At 43.0% G+C, this 20,145-nt stretch overlaps 1 protein-coding gene across 1 annotated transcript in view; it reads right to left on the bottom strand.

Annotated features, from left to right (window-relative positions):
- LOC124013284 (brevican core protein-like) overlaps positions 1–18,923 on the bottom strand; it is a 34,101-nt gene extending 15,178 nt beyond the window's left edge. The window contains exons 1-6 of the mRNA XM_046327549.1: positions 18,618–18,923; positions 4,060–4,139; positions 2,994–3,380; positions 2,676–2,850; positions 2,040–2,167; positions 137–430 (exon numbers count right to left, since the gene is read on the bottom strand). Of these exons, the coding sequence (XP_046183505.1) occupies positions 137–430; positions 2,040–2,167; positions 2,676–2,850; positions 2,994–3,380; positions 4,060–4,139; positions 18,618–18,637 (1,084 nt within the window). The 5' untranslated portion in view covers positions 18,638–18,923. The remainder of the gene's footprint in view (positions 1–136; positions 431–2,039; positions 2,168–2,675; positions 2,851–2,993; positions 3,381–4,059; positions 4,140–18,617) is intronic.
- Positions 18,924–20,145: the final 1,222 nt, after the last annotated feature.

Here is a 20,145-nt window from a genome sequence, read left to right as displayed (position 1 = left end):
GTTCATATGACAAACACCTTCTCTGCATAACGTCACAACAGAATCGCCGGAAGCATGCAATCCGAAACAATCTCTGGCAATACTAAAACCTATATGATCTGTTTTAGAATGAATTAGCCCAGTACAATACCCAGACCTCTGAAACAGTAAACATCATGGCGGCTGGAGGATTCAGGGAAGCCTGTCTGGTTGCTGTAGCGATACAGGGTCTTGACCCCTGCCTGAGGCCCTCCACAGCGCTCCCTAGGGATGATGATGGGGTACCGCACACTGCCATCAGACAGCCAGCCAGGGTTGCAGCTGTCCAAACCCTTGCTCCACGCCACGTACAGCTGCCCTGTGGTAGCCAGCTCTGCCCCTTCCTTCTCGCAGTAAGCCCGAGCCTCGTCCAATGACAGCTGCTGAGGGGCAGAGCCATGGAACACCTCCCCTACATAAAAAGGGTCACGTGTTAGACTCCTAATGGGAATTAGATTCCAGATGCATGTCCCAGATCCTTCATTTCCCTGCAGTAACTGGAAAAACACAAAAGGCTGAACACATGGGAGAATGAGACCTTGGTTGGGAAATTGACTTTGAATATGTTACACATAAAAAAAGGTATTGTAACTGTCCTTGGAGGGAAAGTACTGTCAATGTCTAAAGTGTATGCTGTTTAAATACTAATGATCTGACTCATCTAAAGTGAGTACTCTGTCCACTAGCTAAAAACCCTCCATGCCTGTAACTTAAAGGGATAGTTATATATTATAAATTATATATAGGTTTCCTTGCACTGTAAGTAGTCTATTTTCAAGGTATGACAGCAATCCATGCTTTGGTTTAGTTTCCCTGGGACTGTTACCACATGCTAATATTTTAGCATTTGTGGCACAAATCCCATTCAATAAATGGGACTGATATTAGCATTTTTTGCACATCATGTCCAAATAATACGAAAGTATCTAAAATTGTGAAGCTCACAAAGTAATTTATAGATGATTTGAACATGATGCGTGAAAAATGCTAATATCGGTCCCATGACTTGAATGGTGCCACAAATGCTGAATGCTAAAATGTTAGCATGTGGAAACAGTACCAGGGAAACTAAATAAAAACATGGATTGCTGTCTTACCTTGTTCATAGACTGTTTGCAGGGTAAGGAACCAATATGTAATTTTGTAATTTGGGTGAACTATCCCTTTAAGGACACACAGTAATTTGATAGAGTGCCTTCAGAACACATGATAATATATAACGACAAAGCATCTGAATTGACAAATTTACATAGAAGACGACACTGAGTGTACAAAACATTAAGAGCACCTTCCTAATATTGAGTTGCACCATCCTTTTGCCCTCAGAAGAGACTCAATTTGTCAGGGCATGGACTCTACAAGGAGTTGAACACGTTCCACAGGGATGCTGGCTCATGTTGACTCCAATAATTCCTACAGTTGTGTCAAGTCAGCTGGATGTCCTTTGGGTGGTGGACCATATCTTGATGCACAGGGGAAACTGTTCAGCATGAAAAACCCAGCAGCATTGCAGTTCTTGACACACTCAAACTGGTGTGCCTGGCACCTACTACGATTTTCCATTCAGGTGCACTTACATCTTTAGTCTTGTCCATTCACCCTCAGAATGGCACACATACACAATCCATGCCTCAATTGCCTCAAGGCCTTAAAATCCTTATTTAACCTGTCTCCTCCCCTTCATCTACACTGATTTAAGTGGATTTATCAAATTATATCAATAAGGGGATCATAGCTTTCACCTTGTTTCACCTGGTCAGTCTATGTCATGGAAAGAGCAGGTGTCCTTAATAGTTTGTACTTTATGATTTTTGACGCAACGTCACAGACTTACAAACATACGTTATTGCTCTGTAGAATCACATTTACATCCTTTTTTTACTGGGAGCTATTCACACTGACTTTTTACGATAAGCTATTCACACTGACTTTTTACAATAAGCTATTCACACTGACTTTTTACGATAAGCTATTCACACTGACTTTTTACGATAAGCTATTCACAAGTTGTTGTTTATTACCATCAATATGCTCCACATAACAATACACATCAAACAGCTCCTCTGATTCCAGCGTCCCATAGTTCCTCAATCCCGGGCGGCCATCCATGTCACCATAGCAACCTTCCCGGGGAACTTGGATTGGATATCTGCAGAATAGGTGCAAGAACTGAAAATATTAGTATTTCCTGTGAATAGAAAGCATTGTAAAGACTAACGCTGATGGGCGAGGGGCCTCAGTCGTTGTTGAATAATCTGTTAGCAGGATTTCTTTGTGTGTTGGAAACATAGACCAAATGCAGTCCCTATTTTACACATGTAAGCCATGACAATACACATGAGGAAATCTAGCATATTTAACACCAGGACTAGAGTGAGCAGGAGGAGGATTCAGCTCCCGTCAGGTCAACACACATTCTGCCAGAAAAGAGCAACAGCTTCTGCGTGAAATAGTATCACATACCACACAGTGGGCCAAATTCAAAGCCCCGGTAGCCTATTAGACCTGTGAATAAGCTCACTGCTGTGGGTCGTCATTCTATAATCTTGGCACCTGAGCACTTTCTCGTTAATAACTCAGGTAGTCAAAACAAAGTCTAGCACCTTTAAGAAATGTGTCTTTGTATTATAGGTCATGTTGTGGATACTGGGGTTTACCTGACAGATTGGTCAGCGAGCCAGCCGGCGTCACACTGCTCATAGCCATCGTAATAGGCTGCCAGAAGCTGGTCGGGAGTGGCGATGTGTGCCCCAATGCCCTCGCACGACCTCTGGGCCTCACTGAACGAAAACGCATATCGGCCAGAGGCGTGTCTGTAGTGGAAGACCACACCTATATGCACACGCGTGTGCACAAACACAAACATAGGCACAGAGAAATACAGACAGGCTTAAATACACAATATGTGGTAAAAACTGCAAGACAAATTAAAAAAACTCAAAAAAATTCACAACGACTCCTACAACCTCTGTTACCTTTGACTTTTATCTGTGTGAAATCACTGGCATCATCCAGGCCTTGCTGCACCTCACAGCGGTAGTGCCCCGTGTCGCTTGAGCGCAGCTCCCCCAACCAGAGGGAGAGGTCCTCAGGCGAGTTTGCAAAGTTGACCAGGGAGGCTCGTTCTCTGTAGGCCTCATTGACCTTCACCCTTTGACCCCGCGCCACCAGGATCTCTGTCTCCTCCTGCTCCCCCTCATGCAACACGCTCCACTTGACCCGGGGTGGGATCGGGGGCGAGGAGGATGAGGGGGGCCCAGGTGACAGGGACACCAGGCAGGTGATTGTGATGGAGCTCCCCAGGTGTGCAGTGAAGATGGGGGTTGTCTTGGAGATGGTGACCTGGAGTTGACGCTTGTCATCTAGGTCAGGAAGGAGAGGCACAGTCAGTAAACGATGCTACTGAGTAAGTGACCGACTATTGACCTCTAGTGGTGGTGATGAATAATGTATTTTGGGGACAATCTTCAAGATTTTGCAGCGATTCCATGATCTCGGAATGGCGGAAAACCAAATACTTTAATCAGGTACATGTTGAATATATAGAAATATAAATTATACACAATTTATGTTTATCTTAACTATCTCCAAACTCAAGCATAACAGCAACAATTATGCAGCAATTACTACACAGCAACTGAGGCTTTAAATTCTAGTTCATGAGGACCACAGAGCTGCTAAGGTTATTTTTATGTCTCTGCGTCCAGTATGAAGGAAGTTAGAGGTAGTTTCGCATGCCAATGCTAACTAGCATTAGCACAATGACTGGAAGTCTACAGGTATGCTTTGACTCTAAGTCTACAGGAACAGTTAGCATACTGCTAGTTAGCAATCAGGCTAACGCTAGTTAGCAACTTCTTTCAAACTGCACACAGAGACATAAAAATGGTCCCCACAAGTTAATTTGACTCTGGGGAAGTACATAAAGGAGAAAAACCGCTTTGAAATAATAATCTGATCTCAAAATAAATGCTTTAATATAATGCATTGCCATCCCATATAATGATAGTCCGTCAAAAGAGACATTTAGAAGATTTGTACCTTCTGAGTATCCTGTTTGGGCGGGGAAAGCCATGGTCAGGTGGCAAACTGTGCACAGAAGGGGGAGGAACCTTACTGGTCTGTGGAGGAGATGTAGTGAGAGTGAGATAGGGGGAAAAATGGGACATATTCCATATACACCCTATGGCAAATGCACCCTGTTTGTACCGCATCGAAGAAACAATCTCTACTCCGCCAATTGGTTACAACATTCTTTTTAAAGCTTATTTTACTCCTACATTATTGACCCTCTATGATTTGAGTGTACATAAGGACAGAGGGGTCAAAATGTAATGAATGATGAGTATTAAAATGTTAGATCAATACCAGAGGGTAAACAAGTAGATTGAAGGAGATAAACAGGGTCAAACAGATCGATGGAGAGCTGAGAGCGAGAAGGAGCAGAGAGAGGGATATGTGGTGAAACAGAGGATGATGAGATTGAAAGTGGAGTTGATGAAGAGATTAGGGGAAAGCACACATGATGAGAAAAATGTGTGGGGGAGGACAGAACATTTACCATTTATGGGAATAAAGTAAAGACTAAACGGTCACAATTAAATCAAATAAAAAAGATCAGAGGCTTTGAAAGCCTAATACAGGACACAGAGGCAGCTCCGCCCCCAAAAAGGGGTAAATCCACATTTGACCGGAAGAGGTTCATCACCTCCACGAGCAAATTACATGTCTGTATAGCCCAGGGCTGCCTGCCAGTGCTCCTTCGCCAGTCTGGCCCTGTTATTAGCTCAGCAGTCATGGCAGGCCGCTCTCACTGACCTCACACGAACTCACAGAGTCAGCCACGATGGAAAAGGGAGGGACCATAAACGTCTACATCACACAAATAAGGGTAGAAGCATTTCTGAGAGAGTACGTTTCAGGAAAGTTAACTGAACAAAGCTTGTACTTTTACCTCACACAAAAGACAGCAGAAGAAGCCTACTTTTTGCCTTCATTTAATGTTTTTTAAAATACTTTTCTGGTCCTTTTCAAAAAAGGACAGGGCAACAAACTTTACTTCATACTTTTGAGTACTTTCCAGATCCTTCTCCAAAAGGGTAGGATTTGACCTTTTGCCTCACATAAATTAAAACATTTCAATTTTGTGTGCCTTGACCACCAGTTTAATCACCTATAAAATGATGATTTCACTCATTATAACATCATCATGCCATCCCCGTTTTTCCTAGATGCACTTTCACAAAATTCTGTAGACCTAAATGACCATTTACAGCAAATAAATATATATTTTTTAAATGTATTACCTATCAACCCGATATGTTGCCTAGTTTGCTGTCGTTTAGCTTAGCTAGTCGTAAAAACCTATCTTCCTCCATCAATGATGAAAATAGAATCTCAATTGGTTTTGCTCAACTCCTTGCGACCTCTCCTCCGTCATCCCCTCTTTTTAAAAAAGGTCAAAAGTAATCAAGGAGACAATGGGAGGAAATGTGGAAAACAAATCACTTCTTTGAAATGAGATCTTCTTCACTAGCGCTTGACGTTTAAAGGTGTGGTAACCCAAAATAAACAAACAAATACATTCAGCTAGTTGTGCTAGAGATTTTATAGATAGAAGGATATCTTTTAAAAAAGCAGATCATTTTTTAAATATGTACATGTGCAACAGCTTATTCAAAGGGGGTGTGACAGATTATTTTTTGAAGTTCAGCGGAGAATATGTAGAGGATGGGAGGCTACTGAGGTGAGGAGGACACCTGTGTTCGCCTACTAACGAACTGACACTCCTCGACCACTCAACAACCACTTAACGGGTTTCCTGGTCACGGAGGAGAGGAGGGCGGAGGAATCTCCCTGAATGTTTTGTCTGGTAGCCTGCGTGGAGTTGCCAACAAGGTAACACTTATCAAGGTAACACTCCACCTCCACATTTACTGGATTGGTTGAACAGCGCAGAAGATAACCTCGCCCGACAGTTTTTTAAATGATTATCGTCAAGACCAGAATGTGGGGGATCTTGTTTCAGGCGTTTCTTTTATGCCTGGCTACTTTAGGTTAGCTCAGGGTTTCTCAAACTCCATCCTGCCCCCCAGACACAGTAGACTATTAACAAACACAGTAGACAATTAAGTTACTTTAACTGCAGACACTGTTTTAGAGACAAGCAGAGTCTGTGAGCTGCCCCCCAAAACACAGCCCTGCTCACATTAAATGAAGGTCTTCTCATCAAAATACACACAAATACTCTTGTGTGTGTGTGTGTGTGTGTGTGTGTGTGTGTGTGTGTGTGTGTGTGTGTGTGTGTGTGTGTGTGTGTGTGTGTGTGTGTGTGTGTGTGTGTGTGTGTGTGTGTGTGTGTGTGTGTGTGTGTGTGTGTTCATGTTGGGGGAGTTCACTCCTATCCAGCTGGCTTGACTCAGGCTTTTTTTTTTGTCATATTCTATGTGACTGAAATTCTAATAGTCAAGCACCAATCCACCTCCAACTCAGTTTCACAGAGCTTACTACTAGCCTACTAAATGAGCCCCAGACACCCTCAAAACAGAGCTATGTTCATTCACTTGACCAACGGCGACCTAGTACATACAGTGCATTCGGAAAGTATTCAGACCCCTTGACATTTTTCACATTTTATTCATTAAGTTACAGCCTTATTCTAAAATTGATTTTTTTTTAAATTCCCTCATCAATTTACACACCATAATGACAAAGCAAAACAGAAAAATGACGTTTACATAAGTATCCAGACCCTTTACTCAGTACTTTGTTGAAGCACCTTTGACAGTGATTACAGCCTCGAGTCTTTTTGGGTTAGACGCTACAAGCTTGGCACACCTGTATTTGGGGAGTTTCTTCCATTCTTCTCTGCAGATCCTCTCAAGCTCTGTCAGGTTGGATGGGGAGCATCGCTGCACAGTTATTTTCAGGTCTCTCCAGAGATGTTTGATTGTGTTCAAGTCCGGGCTCTGACTGGGCCACTCAAGGACATTCAGAAAACTTGTCCCGAAGCCACTCCTGCGTTGTCTTGGATCGGTGCTTAGAGTCGTTGTCCTGTTGGAAGGGGAACTTTCGCCCCAGTCTGAGGTTCTGAGCACTCTGGAGGATGTTTTCATCAAAGATCTCTCTGTACTTTGCTCCGTTCATCTTTCCCTCGATCCTGACTAGTCTCCCAGTCCCTGCCAATGAAAAACATCCCAACAGCATGATGCTCCCAGTTCTGGCCTTTCTGCCTGTCCTGAGCCTGATCCTGCCATCCTGTACCTGCCTGACTCTGATTTGGATTGCAACTCTTTGCCTGCCTTGATCTACTTATAGCCTGCCGTCCTGTGCCTTCTTGACTTACCTTTTCCCTGCCCCTGTACTTTAATAAACTCTGAGACTCATACTATCCGCCTCCTGTGTCTACATCTGGGTCTTAGCCTGAACCGTTATAGTAGAAACATCTCAAGGATGATCAATGGAAACAGGATGCACCTGAGCTCTAGTCTCATAGCAAAGGGTCTGAATACTTATGTAAATAAGGTATTTCTGTTTTTATTTTTGAAGACATTTGCTAAATTTTCCAAATACCTGTTTTCATTTTGTCATTGTGGGGTATTGTGTGTAGATTGATGAGGGAAAACACTTATTTAATACATTTTAGAATAAGGCTGTAACATAACAAAATGTGGAAAAAGTTAAGGGGTCTGAATACTTTCCAAATGCACTGTATGTTGTACATGGACACTTCTCTGGATACCTAAGGTCACCATACATCAGGGATCATCAACTAGATTCAGCCACGGGACGATTTTATTTCTGGAGTGGATGGTCGGGGGGCCGGAACATAATTACAAATCATTTATAGACTGCAAATTGAACACAAGAAGCCCAAACAGATATAATGTTTGACTAAAACAATAATTTCAAACCTTCCTTACATTTGTATACAATCATGCGTCTCTCTGTTATGCATTGAATGCTTGGCAACAGATTTCTTCAATTAAAATCACTTGGAGCTGATTTCCTGGTGTTTTTACAGTCTTTTATGTCCAACAATGAAAATTCCACCCAAATTTGTCTTAATAATTTGTTGTTGTTTTTTGTTCAGAAAACTTGGGGGTACAAATAAAACCTGGCCCGCGGGCCACCAGTTGGGGAACCCTGCCTTACATCATGATACAAGTAATGGTACTGAAGAGATAAGTGCAGGAGATACCACATTGCCTACTCTGAGCTGTTTGTGTTAAAGGGCTTGTACAGTAGCTACTCTGGTGCGGGTTGTAGCTACATACAGTGGGGAGAACAAGTATTTGATACACTGCCGGTTTTGCAGGTTTTCATACTTACAAAGCATGTAGAGGTCTGTAATTTTTTATCATAGCTATACTTCAACTGTGAGAGACAGAATCTAAAACAAAAATCCAGAAAATCACATTGTATGATTTTTAAGTAATTAATTTTCATGTTATTGTATGACATAAGTATTTGATACATCAGAAAAGCAGAACTTAATATTTGGTACAGAAACCTTTGTTTGCAATTACAGAGATCATACGTTTCCTGTAGTTCTTGACCGGGTTTGCACACACTGCAACAGGGATTTTGGCCCACTCCTCCATACAGACCTTCTCCAGATCCTTCAGGTTTTGGGGATGTCGCTGGGAAATACGGACTTTCAGCTCCCTCCAAAGATTTTCTATTGGGTTCAGGTCTGGAGACTGGCTAGGCCACTCCAGGACCTTGAGATGCTTCTTACGGAGCCACTCCTTAGTTGCCCTGGCTGTGTGTTTTGGGTCATTGTCATGCTGGAAGACCCAGCCACGACCCATCTTCAATGCTCTTACTGAGGGAAGGATGTTGTTGGCCAAGATCTCGCGATACATGGCCCCATCCATCCTCCCCTCAATACGGTGCAGTCGTCCTGTCCCCTTTGCAGAAAAGCATCCCCAAGGAATGATGTTTCCACCTCCATGCTTCACGGTTGGGATGGTGTTCTTGGGGTTGTACTCATCCTTCTTCCTCCAAACACGGCGAGTGGAGTTTAGACTAAAAAGCTCTATTTTTGTCTCATCAGACCACCTTCTCCCATTCCTCTTCTGGATCATCCAGATGGTCATTGTCAAACTTCAGACGGGCCTGGACGTGTGCTGGCTTGAACAGGGGGATCTTGCATTGCGCTGCAGGATTTTAATCCATGACGGCGTAGTGTGTTACTAATGGTTTTCTTTGAGACTGTGGTCCCAGCTCTCTTCAGGTCATTTACCAGGTCCTGCCGTGTAGTTCTGGGCTGATCCCTCACCTTCCTCATGATCATTGATGCCCCACGAGGTGAGATCTTGCATGGAGCCCCAGACCGAGGGTGATCGACCGTCATCTTGAACTTCTTCCATTTTCTAATAATTGCGCCAACAGTTGTTGCTTTATCACCAAGCTTCTTGCCTATTGTCCTGTAGCCCATCCCAGCCTTGTGCAGGTCTACAATTTTACCCCTGATGTCCCTCCACAGCTCTCTGGTCTTGGCCATTGTGGAGCGGTTGGAGTCTGTTTGATTGAGTGTGTGGACAGGTGTCTTTTATACAGGTAACGAGTTCAAACAGGTGCAGTTAATACAGGTAATGAGTGGAGAACAGGAGGGCTTCTTAAAGAAAAACTAACAGGTCTGTGAGAGCCGGAATTCTTACTGGTTGGTAGGTGATCAAATACTTATGTCATGCAATAAAATGCAAATTAATTAAAATCATACAATGTGATTTTCTGGATTTTTGTTTTAGATTCTGTCTCTCACAGTTGAAGTGTACCTATGATTATAGACCTCTACATGCTTTGTAAGTAGGAAACCTGCAGCATCGGCAGTGTATCCAATACTTGTTCTCCCCACTGTATGTATGGTTGTTGCACGATCTGTTTGAGGCTTTAAGTACGAAGAATATTGTAGTCCAGACCTATACTCACGTCATTCATATTCTTAATTGATGCTTGTTTTGCTTTTCATGTGCTTTGAGATTTGTTTACTTGTATGTGTTGTGTGCAATTCAGCTTTTAGCTGCCAAGTACGACCTACATGTAAAATGTAATAAACTACTACTGCTCACTCTGATGAGTTAAGTGAAACTGAAAGTCATGTTCCAATATGTCCCTTTGACTATGAGCATTTCGGGACCACTTCAAAGCATGTGTTTAAAACTGTGTCTTTACAAAGTAATTACATGGACAGAGACAGTTGAACTATCAATAAATATGATTCTATATGACTTCAAGGTAGTCTCTGCATTATGACGTTGGCATGAGCAGCACTGCAGAAATTGAGATGAGAACGATGCAAAACTTTGCTCTCACACGGTCACACATACAGTTGAAGTCTGAAGTTTACATACACCTTAGCCAAATACATTTAAACTCAGTTTTTCACAATTCCTGACATTTAATCCTAATTACAATTCCCTGTCTTATGTCACTTAGGATCACTTTACTTTAAGAATGTGAAATGTCAGAATAATAGTAGAGAGTGATTAATTTCAGTTTTTATTTCTTTCAGCACATTCCCAGTTGGTCAGGAGTTTACATACACTCAATTAGTATTTGGTAGCATTGCCTTTAAATTGTTTAACTTCGGTCAAATGTTTTGGGTAGCCCTCTACAAGCTTCCCACAATAAGTTGGGTGAATTTGGGCCCATTCCCCCTGACTGATTTGGTGTAATTGAGTCAGGTTTGTAGGCCTTCTTGCTCGCACACACTTTTTCAGTTCTGCCCAAAGAAATTATATGGGATTGAGGTCAGGGCTTTGTGATGGCCACTCCAATACCTTGACTTTGTTGTCCTTAAGCCATTTTGCCACAACTTTGGAAGTATGCTTGGGGTCATTGTCCATTGGGAAGACCCATTTGCGACCAAGCTTTAACCTCCTGATGTCTTGAGATGTTGCTTCAATATATACACATCATTTTCCATCCTCATGTTGCCAACTAGTGCACCAGTCCCTCCTGCAGCAAAGCACCATCACAACATGATGCTGCCACCATCGTGCTTCACGGTTGGGATGGTTTTCTTCAGTTTGCAAGCGTCCCCCTTTTTCCTCCAAACATAACGGTGGTCCCATGGTGTTTATACTCGCGTACTATTGTTTGTACAGATGAACCTGGTACCTTCAGGCATTTGTAAATTGCTCCCAAGGATGAACCAGACTCGTGGAGGTTTACAATTCTTTGTCTGAGGTCTTGGCTGATTTCTTTTGACTTTCCAATGATGTCAAGCAAGGAGGCACTGAGTTTGAAGGTAGGCCTTGAAATACATCCACAGGTACACCTCCAATTGACTCAAATGATGTCAATTTGTCACGACTTCCGCCAAAGTTGGTCCCTCTCCTTGTTCGGGCGGCGTTCGGCGGTCAAAGTCACCGACTTTCTAGCCATCGCTGATCCTCTTTTTCTTTTTCTTTTGTTTTTTTCTTGTCTTGTCTGAATCAGATCACTGTGAGGTATAGTTACCCGCTACCGCTCATAGCCACAGCGATAGAGTCAATGCACGGGGCACGCTTCTTCACCAAACTAGACCTCAGGAGCACTTACAACCTGGTGCGTATCCGAGAGGGAGACGAGTGGAAGACTGTTTTCAGTACCACCTCAGGGCACTAGGAGTACCTCGTCATGCCGTATGGGTTAATAAATGCGGCATCAGTCTTCCAAGCCTTTGTAGATGAGATTTTCAGGGACCAGGGTGCAGGGTGTAGTGGTGTATATTGATGACATTTTGACATACTCCGCTACACACGCTGAGCATGTGTCCCTTGTGCACAGAGTGCTTGGTCGCCTGTTGGTGCATGACCTGTACGTTAAGGCTGAGAAATGCCTGTTCTTCCAATGGTCTGTCTGCTTTCTAGGATATCGCATTTCCACCTCAGGTGTGGAGATGGAGAGTGACCGCATTGCAGCTGTGCGTAATTGGCCGACTCCCACCACGGTAAAGGAGGTGCAGCGTTTCTTAGGGTTTGCCAACTACTACCGGAGGTTTATCCGGGGTTTGATCAGGTAGCGGGTGGGGGGGTCCCAGTTCACGTCTAGGGTCCGGAAGGCATTCATGGAACGTCTGGGGGTCTCGATCAGCCTTACTTCAGGTTTTCACCATGAGAGTAATGGGCAGGTGGGGAGAGTTAACCAGGATGTGGGCAGGTTTCTGCGGTCTAATTGCCAGGACCGGCCGGGGGAGTGGGCAGAGTTTGTGCCCTGGGCCGAGATGGCACAGAACTCGCTTCACCACTCCTCCACTAACATCTCTCCCTTCCAGTGCGTACTGGGGCACCAGCCGGTTCTGGCGCCTTGGCATCAGGGTCAGACCGAGGTTCCTGTGTCCTTCAGCAGGATGTGACGCGCCAGAAGAATAATGCAGATCACCACCGCAGTGAGACACCGGGGAACTGGGTCTGGCTCTCGCCCCGAAACCTGCCTCCGTGCCTGCCCTGCCGGAAGCTGGGTCCGCGGTTTTTGGGGCCATTTAAAGACCTGAGGAGAGTGAACAAGGTATGTTATAGGTTACAGCTTCCCCCCGATTACCGCATTAACCCCTCGTTCCATGTGTCTCTCCTCAGGCCGGTGGTGGCTGGCCCGCTCCAGGAGTCTGAGGTGCGGGAGGTTCCTCTGCACCCTCTGGACATCGGGGGGGCCCGGCGTATTCTGTTCGCTCCATACTGGATTCAAGGCGCCTGGCGAGGGGCCGTCAGTATCTCATGGAGTGGGAGGGGTACAGCCCGGAGGAGAGGAACTGAGTTCCGGTCGAGGACGGGTTTGACCCATCTATGCTGCAGGAGTTCCACCGTCTTCATCCGGATCGCCCTGCGCCTCACCCATTCGACACCGTCCCCGAGGTCGGTGTCGACGCTCTGCTGGGGCCGCGCGTCGGGGTGGAGTACTGTCACGACCTCTGCCGAAGTTGGTCCTTCTCCTTGTTCGGGCGGCGTTCGAAGTCACCAACTTTCTAGCCATTGCTGATCCTATTTTCATTTTCCTTTGGTTTTGTCTTGTCTTGTATCACACCGGGTTTCAATCCCATCGATTACATTTTGTGTATTTAACCCTCTGTTCCCCCTCATGTGTTTGTCGGTGAATGTTATTTGTAAGTGTTTGTGCACATTTGTCCTGGCGTGCATAGGGTGTTGTACCCATTTGTTATATTTGTTATGTTTCCCAGTGAGTTTTTGTTTAATAAACCTGCTCCGATGGGAAACACAGTTTTCTCTCCTGCGTCTGACTTCTCTGCCGCCAGTATGCGCCCCCTTACACAATTAGCCAATCAGAAGCTTCTAAAGCCATGACATCATTTTCTGGAATTTCCCAAGCTGTTTGAAGGCACAGTAAACTTAGTGTATGTAAGCTTTTGACCCACTGAAATTGTGATACAGTGAATTGTAAGTGAAATAATCTGTCTGTAAACAATTGTTAGAAAAATTACTTGTGTTGTGCACAAAGTAGATGTTCTAACCGACTTGCCAAAACTATAGTTTGTTAACAAGAAATTTGTGCAGTGGTTGAAAATTGACTCCAACCTAAGTGTATGTAAACATCTGACTTCAACTGTAGTGTCTGCGTAGGTACGGGTGTGCTTCACGCAGCTACAAAGTGGTAGCTACAGGACCAAAACAGCAGATAAATTCAACCTCACGCTTCAACTCTGAAGTCGCTCGCAATTGAGTCAATTGCAGCACACAGATCATTAATCTATGTTTTTTTTAAATCCCACCCTTATTCTCATCATTGCTGTTACTGTATATCAAATCCAGTCAAAGGAATCCAAACACAGAGCAGACAAACAGACACAAGTGTCGTATAAACCGACACTGCCTTGTGGTTGAATAAATGTTGTTTGTATTCGTGCCAGCTGGGTTAGCTCCACAGACAGGCAGCCATTAATATTCTTGACTGGAAAACGTCGGACAAAAGGCGAGCGGCGCGCGAGTGGACAGCTGCACACTGTGTTTCACTTTATACCCATTCTCTTACAAACGTCCACATTGGAAAATTACAGGACAAGAGATACTGGCCCGTTTTCTTTATTTCATGGAAAAAGAAGCCAAAAGCTACTGGGAATCACTTAAAACAGGACTTGAAGAAAAGCAATGACCACATGAAGAGAACACTAACCAAGGGCCTCTCAAACTGAACCATTGTTACCAAGTATCCGTAAACACAGGTTTGTGTTCATCCTGATGGCGACAGACTGATGACGGTGAATAAAATGTCAGTCAGGCCTGATTTGTTGGGTGCCTCTTGGCCACATCTTTCAGAAAGAACGTCCTTGGCCAGTTATTTTGCAGTCAGCTTTTCTGTTCTTTTTAATTAAGAAAACAGGGAATAGAACTCAAGCGTGGCCCAGAGACGCCACCAACAGCACTGCCATGTCCAGAAAAAGCTGCCTGTGCAATATCCTCAAGTACATTGTACACACAGTACAAAATAGGGCTCTTTCCACCAGCTCTTTCATCCACAGACGCTGAGACGTGATAGTACTGCGTCCCATTGTGACATAGCTACGCCGGACGCACAGTCCGAATGCGCACCTTCCTAAAACTCCCAACAAACGTGGCTCCATGTACACGTCCTTTTTTCATTTGAATGTGTTGACAGTTGAAGAGAATTGCTTGAGCCGCGCTGAAAATTTGAAAGCCAAAGGTCCATTATTGTAGAACACATGGTTTGGACCATGATGGACGCTTTATGCAGACACAAAAAGACAGGCACAATGCAAGCAGACCGCTTATGTAGCTGTCGAGGAGGTATTGCGGGGACTTCGAAAATAGGTTATCGCAACCCATGCTGCACTTTATTATGATGTCAAACACTTGTACTGTACTGTACTGTACTGTACTGTACTGTACTGTACTGTACTGTACTGTACTGTACTGTACTGTACTGTACTGTACTGTACTGTACAAGAGCATATCAAGGTGAAATCACACAAACAGCTACACGCTCTGGGTAAGACAGTACTGACTCTGGAAACCATTTTAGTGAGGTTACGTTTTCCGTCACTTCATTTCAAGGTTGCTTAATGGAGCGTTTTTGTTTAGAAATAATCTTACTCTCCCTCCTTACCTCCTGCTCTCCACTTCCATCAGTACTTGTTCAGGCCCATTCACTTATATGTATGGACACCTCTCACTTTTCTGCTTATGCCCCCCCCCCCCTATATACCGTGTCCATTACTGAGTTGAACTAAAGAAGCCCACAGTCCCCGAGGCTGTGTGGTGAAAGCCAGAGAAACAGAGTGCACTCAGAGCGTCCTGCTCTCGCCTCCTGCAGGGTGGGATGAAAGACAAGAAAGGTGCATGATGTCCTGATTTCCCTGGATGAGGAGACTGAGGAGACTGTGTCACGGGGGAAGCAGAGGATTTTAGCAGTCTCTGCACGGTCTAGCAAGGGCACAACATCCACATGTTGTTTTATAGAAAATTGCAAAAAGAAATGTTCTGGCCCAGATACACACAAGAGAATGTTCGCCCCTTGTTTTTATTTCTCTCTGCTCTTAGTCTCTTCATCACTGGTCTAACCCACGTAACCCTAGTTCATTTGTCTAACTTCCCCTTGTTCAATGAACACAGAAGGCTAGTTCAAGTTCCCTTTTTTTAAGTACTACATCTGAATCTCCCCTACAACCTTGTCTGTTAAATGGATACTTCACCCACATGACATATTTGTTTCCTTACTCTGAAACGAAAATCCACACTTTGGATTGAAAGGAAATAATGTCATTTGGGTGAAATATCCCCTTAACAACCATGTAGACCTTAGATACTTTTTTTTGCTTGTTCCTCAAACCTGCTTCCTCAAATTCATAAATCACTCGTATCTTTTAACATAAAAAAAAGTCCCTTCGGGAAAATTACTCTCCCAACTCCCCCAACTTACGGCCGCATCGTAACTTGAGAAATGTGTGTGTGCTGTAATTCGAACTTCCATCTAAATCAGGAATTGATTTCAATGGGAGATTGATGTCATTGACTTGGAAATCTCTAGTCAGGATTATTCTATATTCTTTGGGCTGGACTGGAGATTCCATAGAGATTGTAAATGCTAATATATCTATTAAGTTTATCCATCCATCCTTCCATTTCATTTAGCCATCAAAAAGTGTGTGAATCACACAACCACCCCACTATTGAAATGTCAGCTTCTTGAGTGTGAAACGGTTGGTTGAAAATGTCATTTGATTGCACCCAGAGTCTATCAGAAAGTGTCTTCAAATAAACTAAAAAAAGCATTGAAATTGAATTGACCCCAACTCTGGTTTCAACATAGTTGTACAACCTACCAGTGGTTGATGAACTCTTCAGAAGTTCACATTCACAACCAATAGTGGCAATAACATTTGTTTTTCAAGACCGTATCTCTCAAAAATATCTTGGGGGTGGGTGTTCTACTGTAATATGGGATATAGACAACAACCTTTGTAGCAACAAAGTACACAAGCTAATGATAGTAACAAGTAATATATGCCCACCGTGTCACCAGCAATTTGAAACCATATCTGGCATCATAGGTTGGTTAAAATGAGCCCTGAAGTTCAATATTGATAATAGTTTGGTAGTTATTAGCTAGAATCCTATTGGTGCCACTAGATTAAAGTGCCTAAGCAGTGCCGCAGGGGTCAAAATCCATCATGTGAATAAGCAACGACTCTCTTTAGAAAATAGTTCATGCTAAAATGAAATATCACCACGGTTTCGTCCCACCACAGTTGCTACTTATTAGGCTGTAATGTCCAAAGCAGCATTTTTTTTATTTCTGGGTAAGAATAAAGTACCTTACTGTGATTGTTTTCTATAAAAATTCTCAAAAAGAAACAAAAATAATTTTGCTAAGACTGTCTGGGAGTGGTCTGAGTGGGGAGTGGAAAACTGAAAACTAGCTGTTATTGGCAGAGAGGTTTGGAACTCTCCACCTTATTGTTCTATTGATGATGTCACCAGGCAGGCCAAAACTCCATCCTACCAAATAATGCTACAATTTCAGGCTGTCTTTTCAAACAGCTCTTATACTAAAAGGGCATTATCATCCTTTTCACAATTTCACAGTATTATTCCAACCTCAGAGTGTGGAAATCTATATATAAAACACAGCAAAATCACGTTTTTGGCTGCACCAAAGACTGACGCTTATAGCCTGTGATGCCAAAGGCAACATGTCCACTAAGAGACTACATTAGAGAGGGGGACAGAGAGAGGGACAGAGAGGGGGGGAATAGAGAGCTTGCAGGGAGGAGAAAACTCACTGGGCACAGACGTCAATTCAACATCTATTCCTTCAATTTCATTGAAGTTACGTGGAAACTAAGTTGATTCAACCAGTGTGTGCCCAGTGGGAATAGACAGAGTGGGAGAAAGAGAAAAGGACAAGTAAAGACTAAAGACAGTGAGAGAGGTGTTATTTATGACCCTGTGGAAACTGAGAAGTACTAGGAGTGGTACTGTACTAGAGGACAGCAAAGAAACGAGTGGTGAAGGAAAATTATTTTGTGCTTAAATGGATGGAGGGAATAGAGAGAGAGTTTAATGGTGTTTAGGTTTCTACATTACAAAAAGAGCTAAGACCTAAAAGTCTAAGCCTTGATTTTTAATTTTAGTACCCCTTTAGGTATATATATATATATATATGTATATATATATATATATATATATATATATATATATATATATATATATATATATATATATATATATATATATATATATATATATATATATATACAAAACTACACTCATACTTACATTAATTTGTATGAACACCATAGTATTCCTGAGATTCTCATCTTTCCATAGAGTGGTCACTTTAGTTTGTAGGCCGAACCCTTTTGGATGCTACACATTTTATTTGTGAGAAGATTGATTTTTGGACATCTCATGGTTTGACAAACACCACTGTAGCTTGGCCACCTTCCACCACAGATGTAGAAGGCTGACATATGTGGATGTGGTCATTGAGACGCAGCCCATGTACACAAAAAAAAACATATCTCTAGTTTAAACTGATGGATTATTATGGGGATTGTTTTAAATGATGTTACTTAGATGACGCACGGGTTAAGCCAACCATGGGCGGAAGGTGTCTCTTACTAAATAATACTGCTGATGAAAGTGCGTATTGATGTGGAAATACAGTTTGTGGAACATCTTGCAAAACTCTGTAGTATTCAACTTTAAGCTGCAAAGTTAAAGATGCATCCGTCAAAGGACAATGCAGAGACATTGTGAAATTAAAAGTTATGCTACTGGATTTATTCTCAATCTGATGAAAATATGTTCAAATTACGCATCCGATTTTCACTGTAGAATAAGAAACGTGGAACATTATTCTTAAGAAAAAAACATTCTGAGGGCGCAGGTGAGTTTAAAAGAAATTACGACCCCTAAACGGTCTAATCCTGCTTGTAGCCCAATTATAGCCCATGTAAATAAGAGTAGGCTAAATTCAGGACCACCGGGGAAGGAAAGCAATGAGAGGAAAAAAATAAAAATTCATGTCACACATAAGTGCAGGCTATATATATATATATATATAACTTTCTGCCCTCATTTAAACGCCATCGGTCCAAACTTGTTAGGCTAAATTATGAATAAAACGACACCTACCGCATTATTTCGACAAACATTTCGATTAATGGTTGTCCAATCCTGGATTTTCTAATATTTTGGCGGTTGAAAGGATGGGAAGTCTTTTCGGCATCGGCTCCCTCACTTGGTGCAGTGCGCGCGGGATATTGCGACGTTCAATACTGTACCCAAGAATACTGGGAACTCTATGCAGGTATGGGACGCGTACGTCCGACCGGCTGCAAAGGCGAGGAAGAAAAGAGAGAGTTTGAGACAGTGAGGGCAAATATGAAATCTTGAACTGCCCACTTTTGTCATTCAACTAAGAGGATATAGAGGAGAATGTGTCCGTGTAAAGGGATGGGGTAAAAGTGGGATGGGATGACATACATGGCAATGCAGTTGAACTGTTTGAGCGACGTCTCAACGTAGGCTTATTCGTGACGATTGATGACGTTTTAATGGAAAGGATCAGACATGGTTTTATTGCAAGGGGGAATATAAGAGAAATGTGGTGGGTAGAGAGGAGAGACGAAGGGGGAGAGTGCGTCAGTCAGTGCAGCATTCGGGCAAATTGCTGATGCTGCAGGTAAGCAACGAGAGAGAATAGACCAGAGTCGCAGAGAGCATGCAAAGGCGATGGGATGATGCAGCCTATGAAAAAGTATTTATTGAATATAACGTACGCCTGCAGGTAACCATGAATAATGCATTTACAATAAGTTTATAATCCATTTCAATTGGTTTATTCTGGTCAATGAACACTATACCAATCATTTCGAAATTCCAGATGTGAATATTTAATTTATGTGAATGTGGGATTATTTCAATCAGAGTGAGTACACGCAATTTTTCTGTACACAAAAGTTGACGAAGACTTTTGAACTTCACAAAGTTCCTCTTCTGCTAATGATTTCTGAAAGTCTATCAATGACAACATTGTCTTCTTAACCCCAAAGAGCAGTATGCAAAGCAAGCACACATAGTGAGGCATCCCATCCTTGGGGTTAAACTGTGAGTGAATGGTGCTTTGTAGATGTCCTCTGCCTTGGCAGAAGTGGCAAGACCCAGAGGAATTTGACACTGATGAGACATTGCTGGGACTGTTTAGGCGGGAAATGGCAAAGCAGAAAGGGCTAGGTCGTGTTCATTATGCTTCAAACAGAAGAAAACAGACTGGAACAGGGAGAGAATACCTGGAATTGTCCACTAAAAAACATTGCAAAACATTTTAGGCTGTTTTGCTGGCTATGTATGGGATTTATTTTAAAAGCCACCATTTCCGTGGTAAAATTTCAGCCTCTCTCACTTTTAATCACACAACCTGCCCAACCCAGCATTATCCTGAGTGGAGTCACACTTTTCCCCCATCCTTTGCCAACCACAGCTGATTAACCACTAGGGTACCTACAAAAATAAGCGGTAAACTACAAGGTACTCCCCGGGGACCATGATTGTCAATCATCAGGTAATCTAGAGATGACATGTTAGAGAACGGTGGAGTGATTGGTTTATCTGTTTCATAGAAGAAAGCATTACGTATATATCAGAGTTTCGTAAGCTTCTA

The sequence above is a fragment of the Oncorhynchus gorbuscha genome, linkage group LG24 (genome assembly GCF_021184085.1).
Source record: "Oncorhynchus gorbuscha isolate QuinsamMale2020 ecotype Even-year linkage group LG24, OgorEven_v1.0, whole genome shotgun sequence".
NCBI classification, from domain to species: Eukaryota; Metazoa; Chordata; class Actinopteri; order Salmoniformes; family Salmonidae; genus Oncorhynchus; species Oncorhynchus gorbuscha.
Note: the sequence above shows the minus strand (reverse complement) of the source record. Positions and strands in the feature narration are given on the sequence as shown.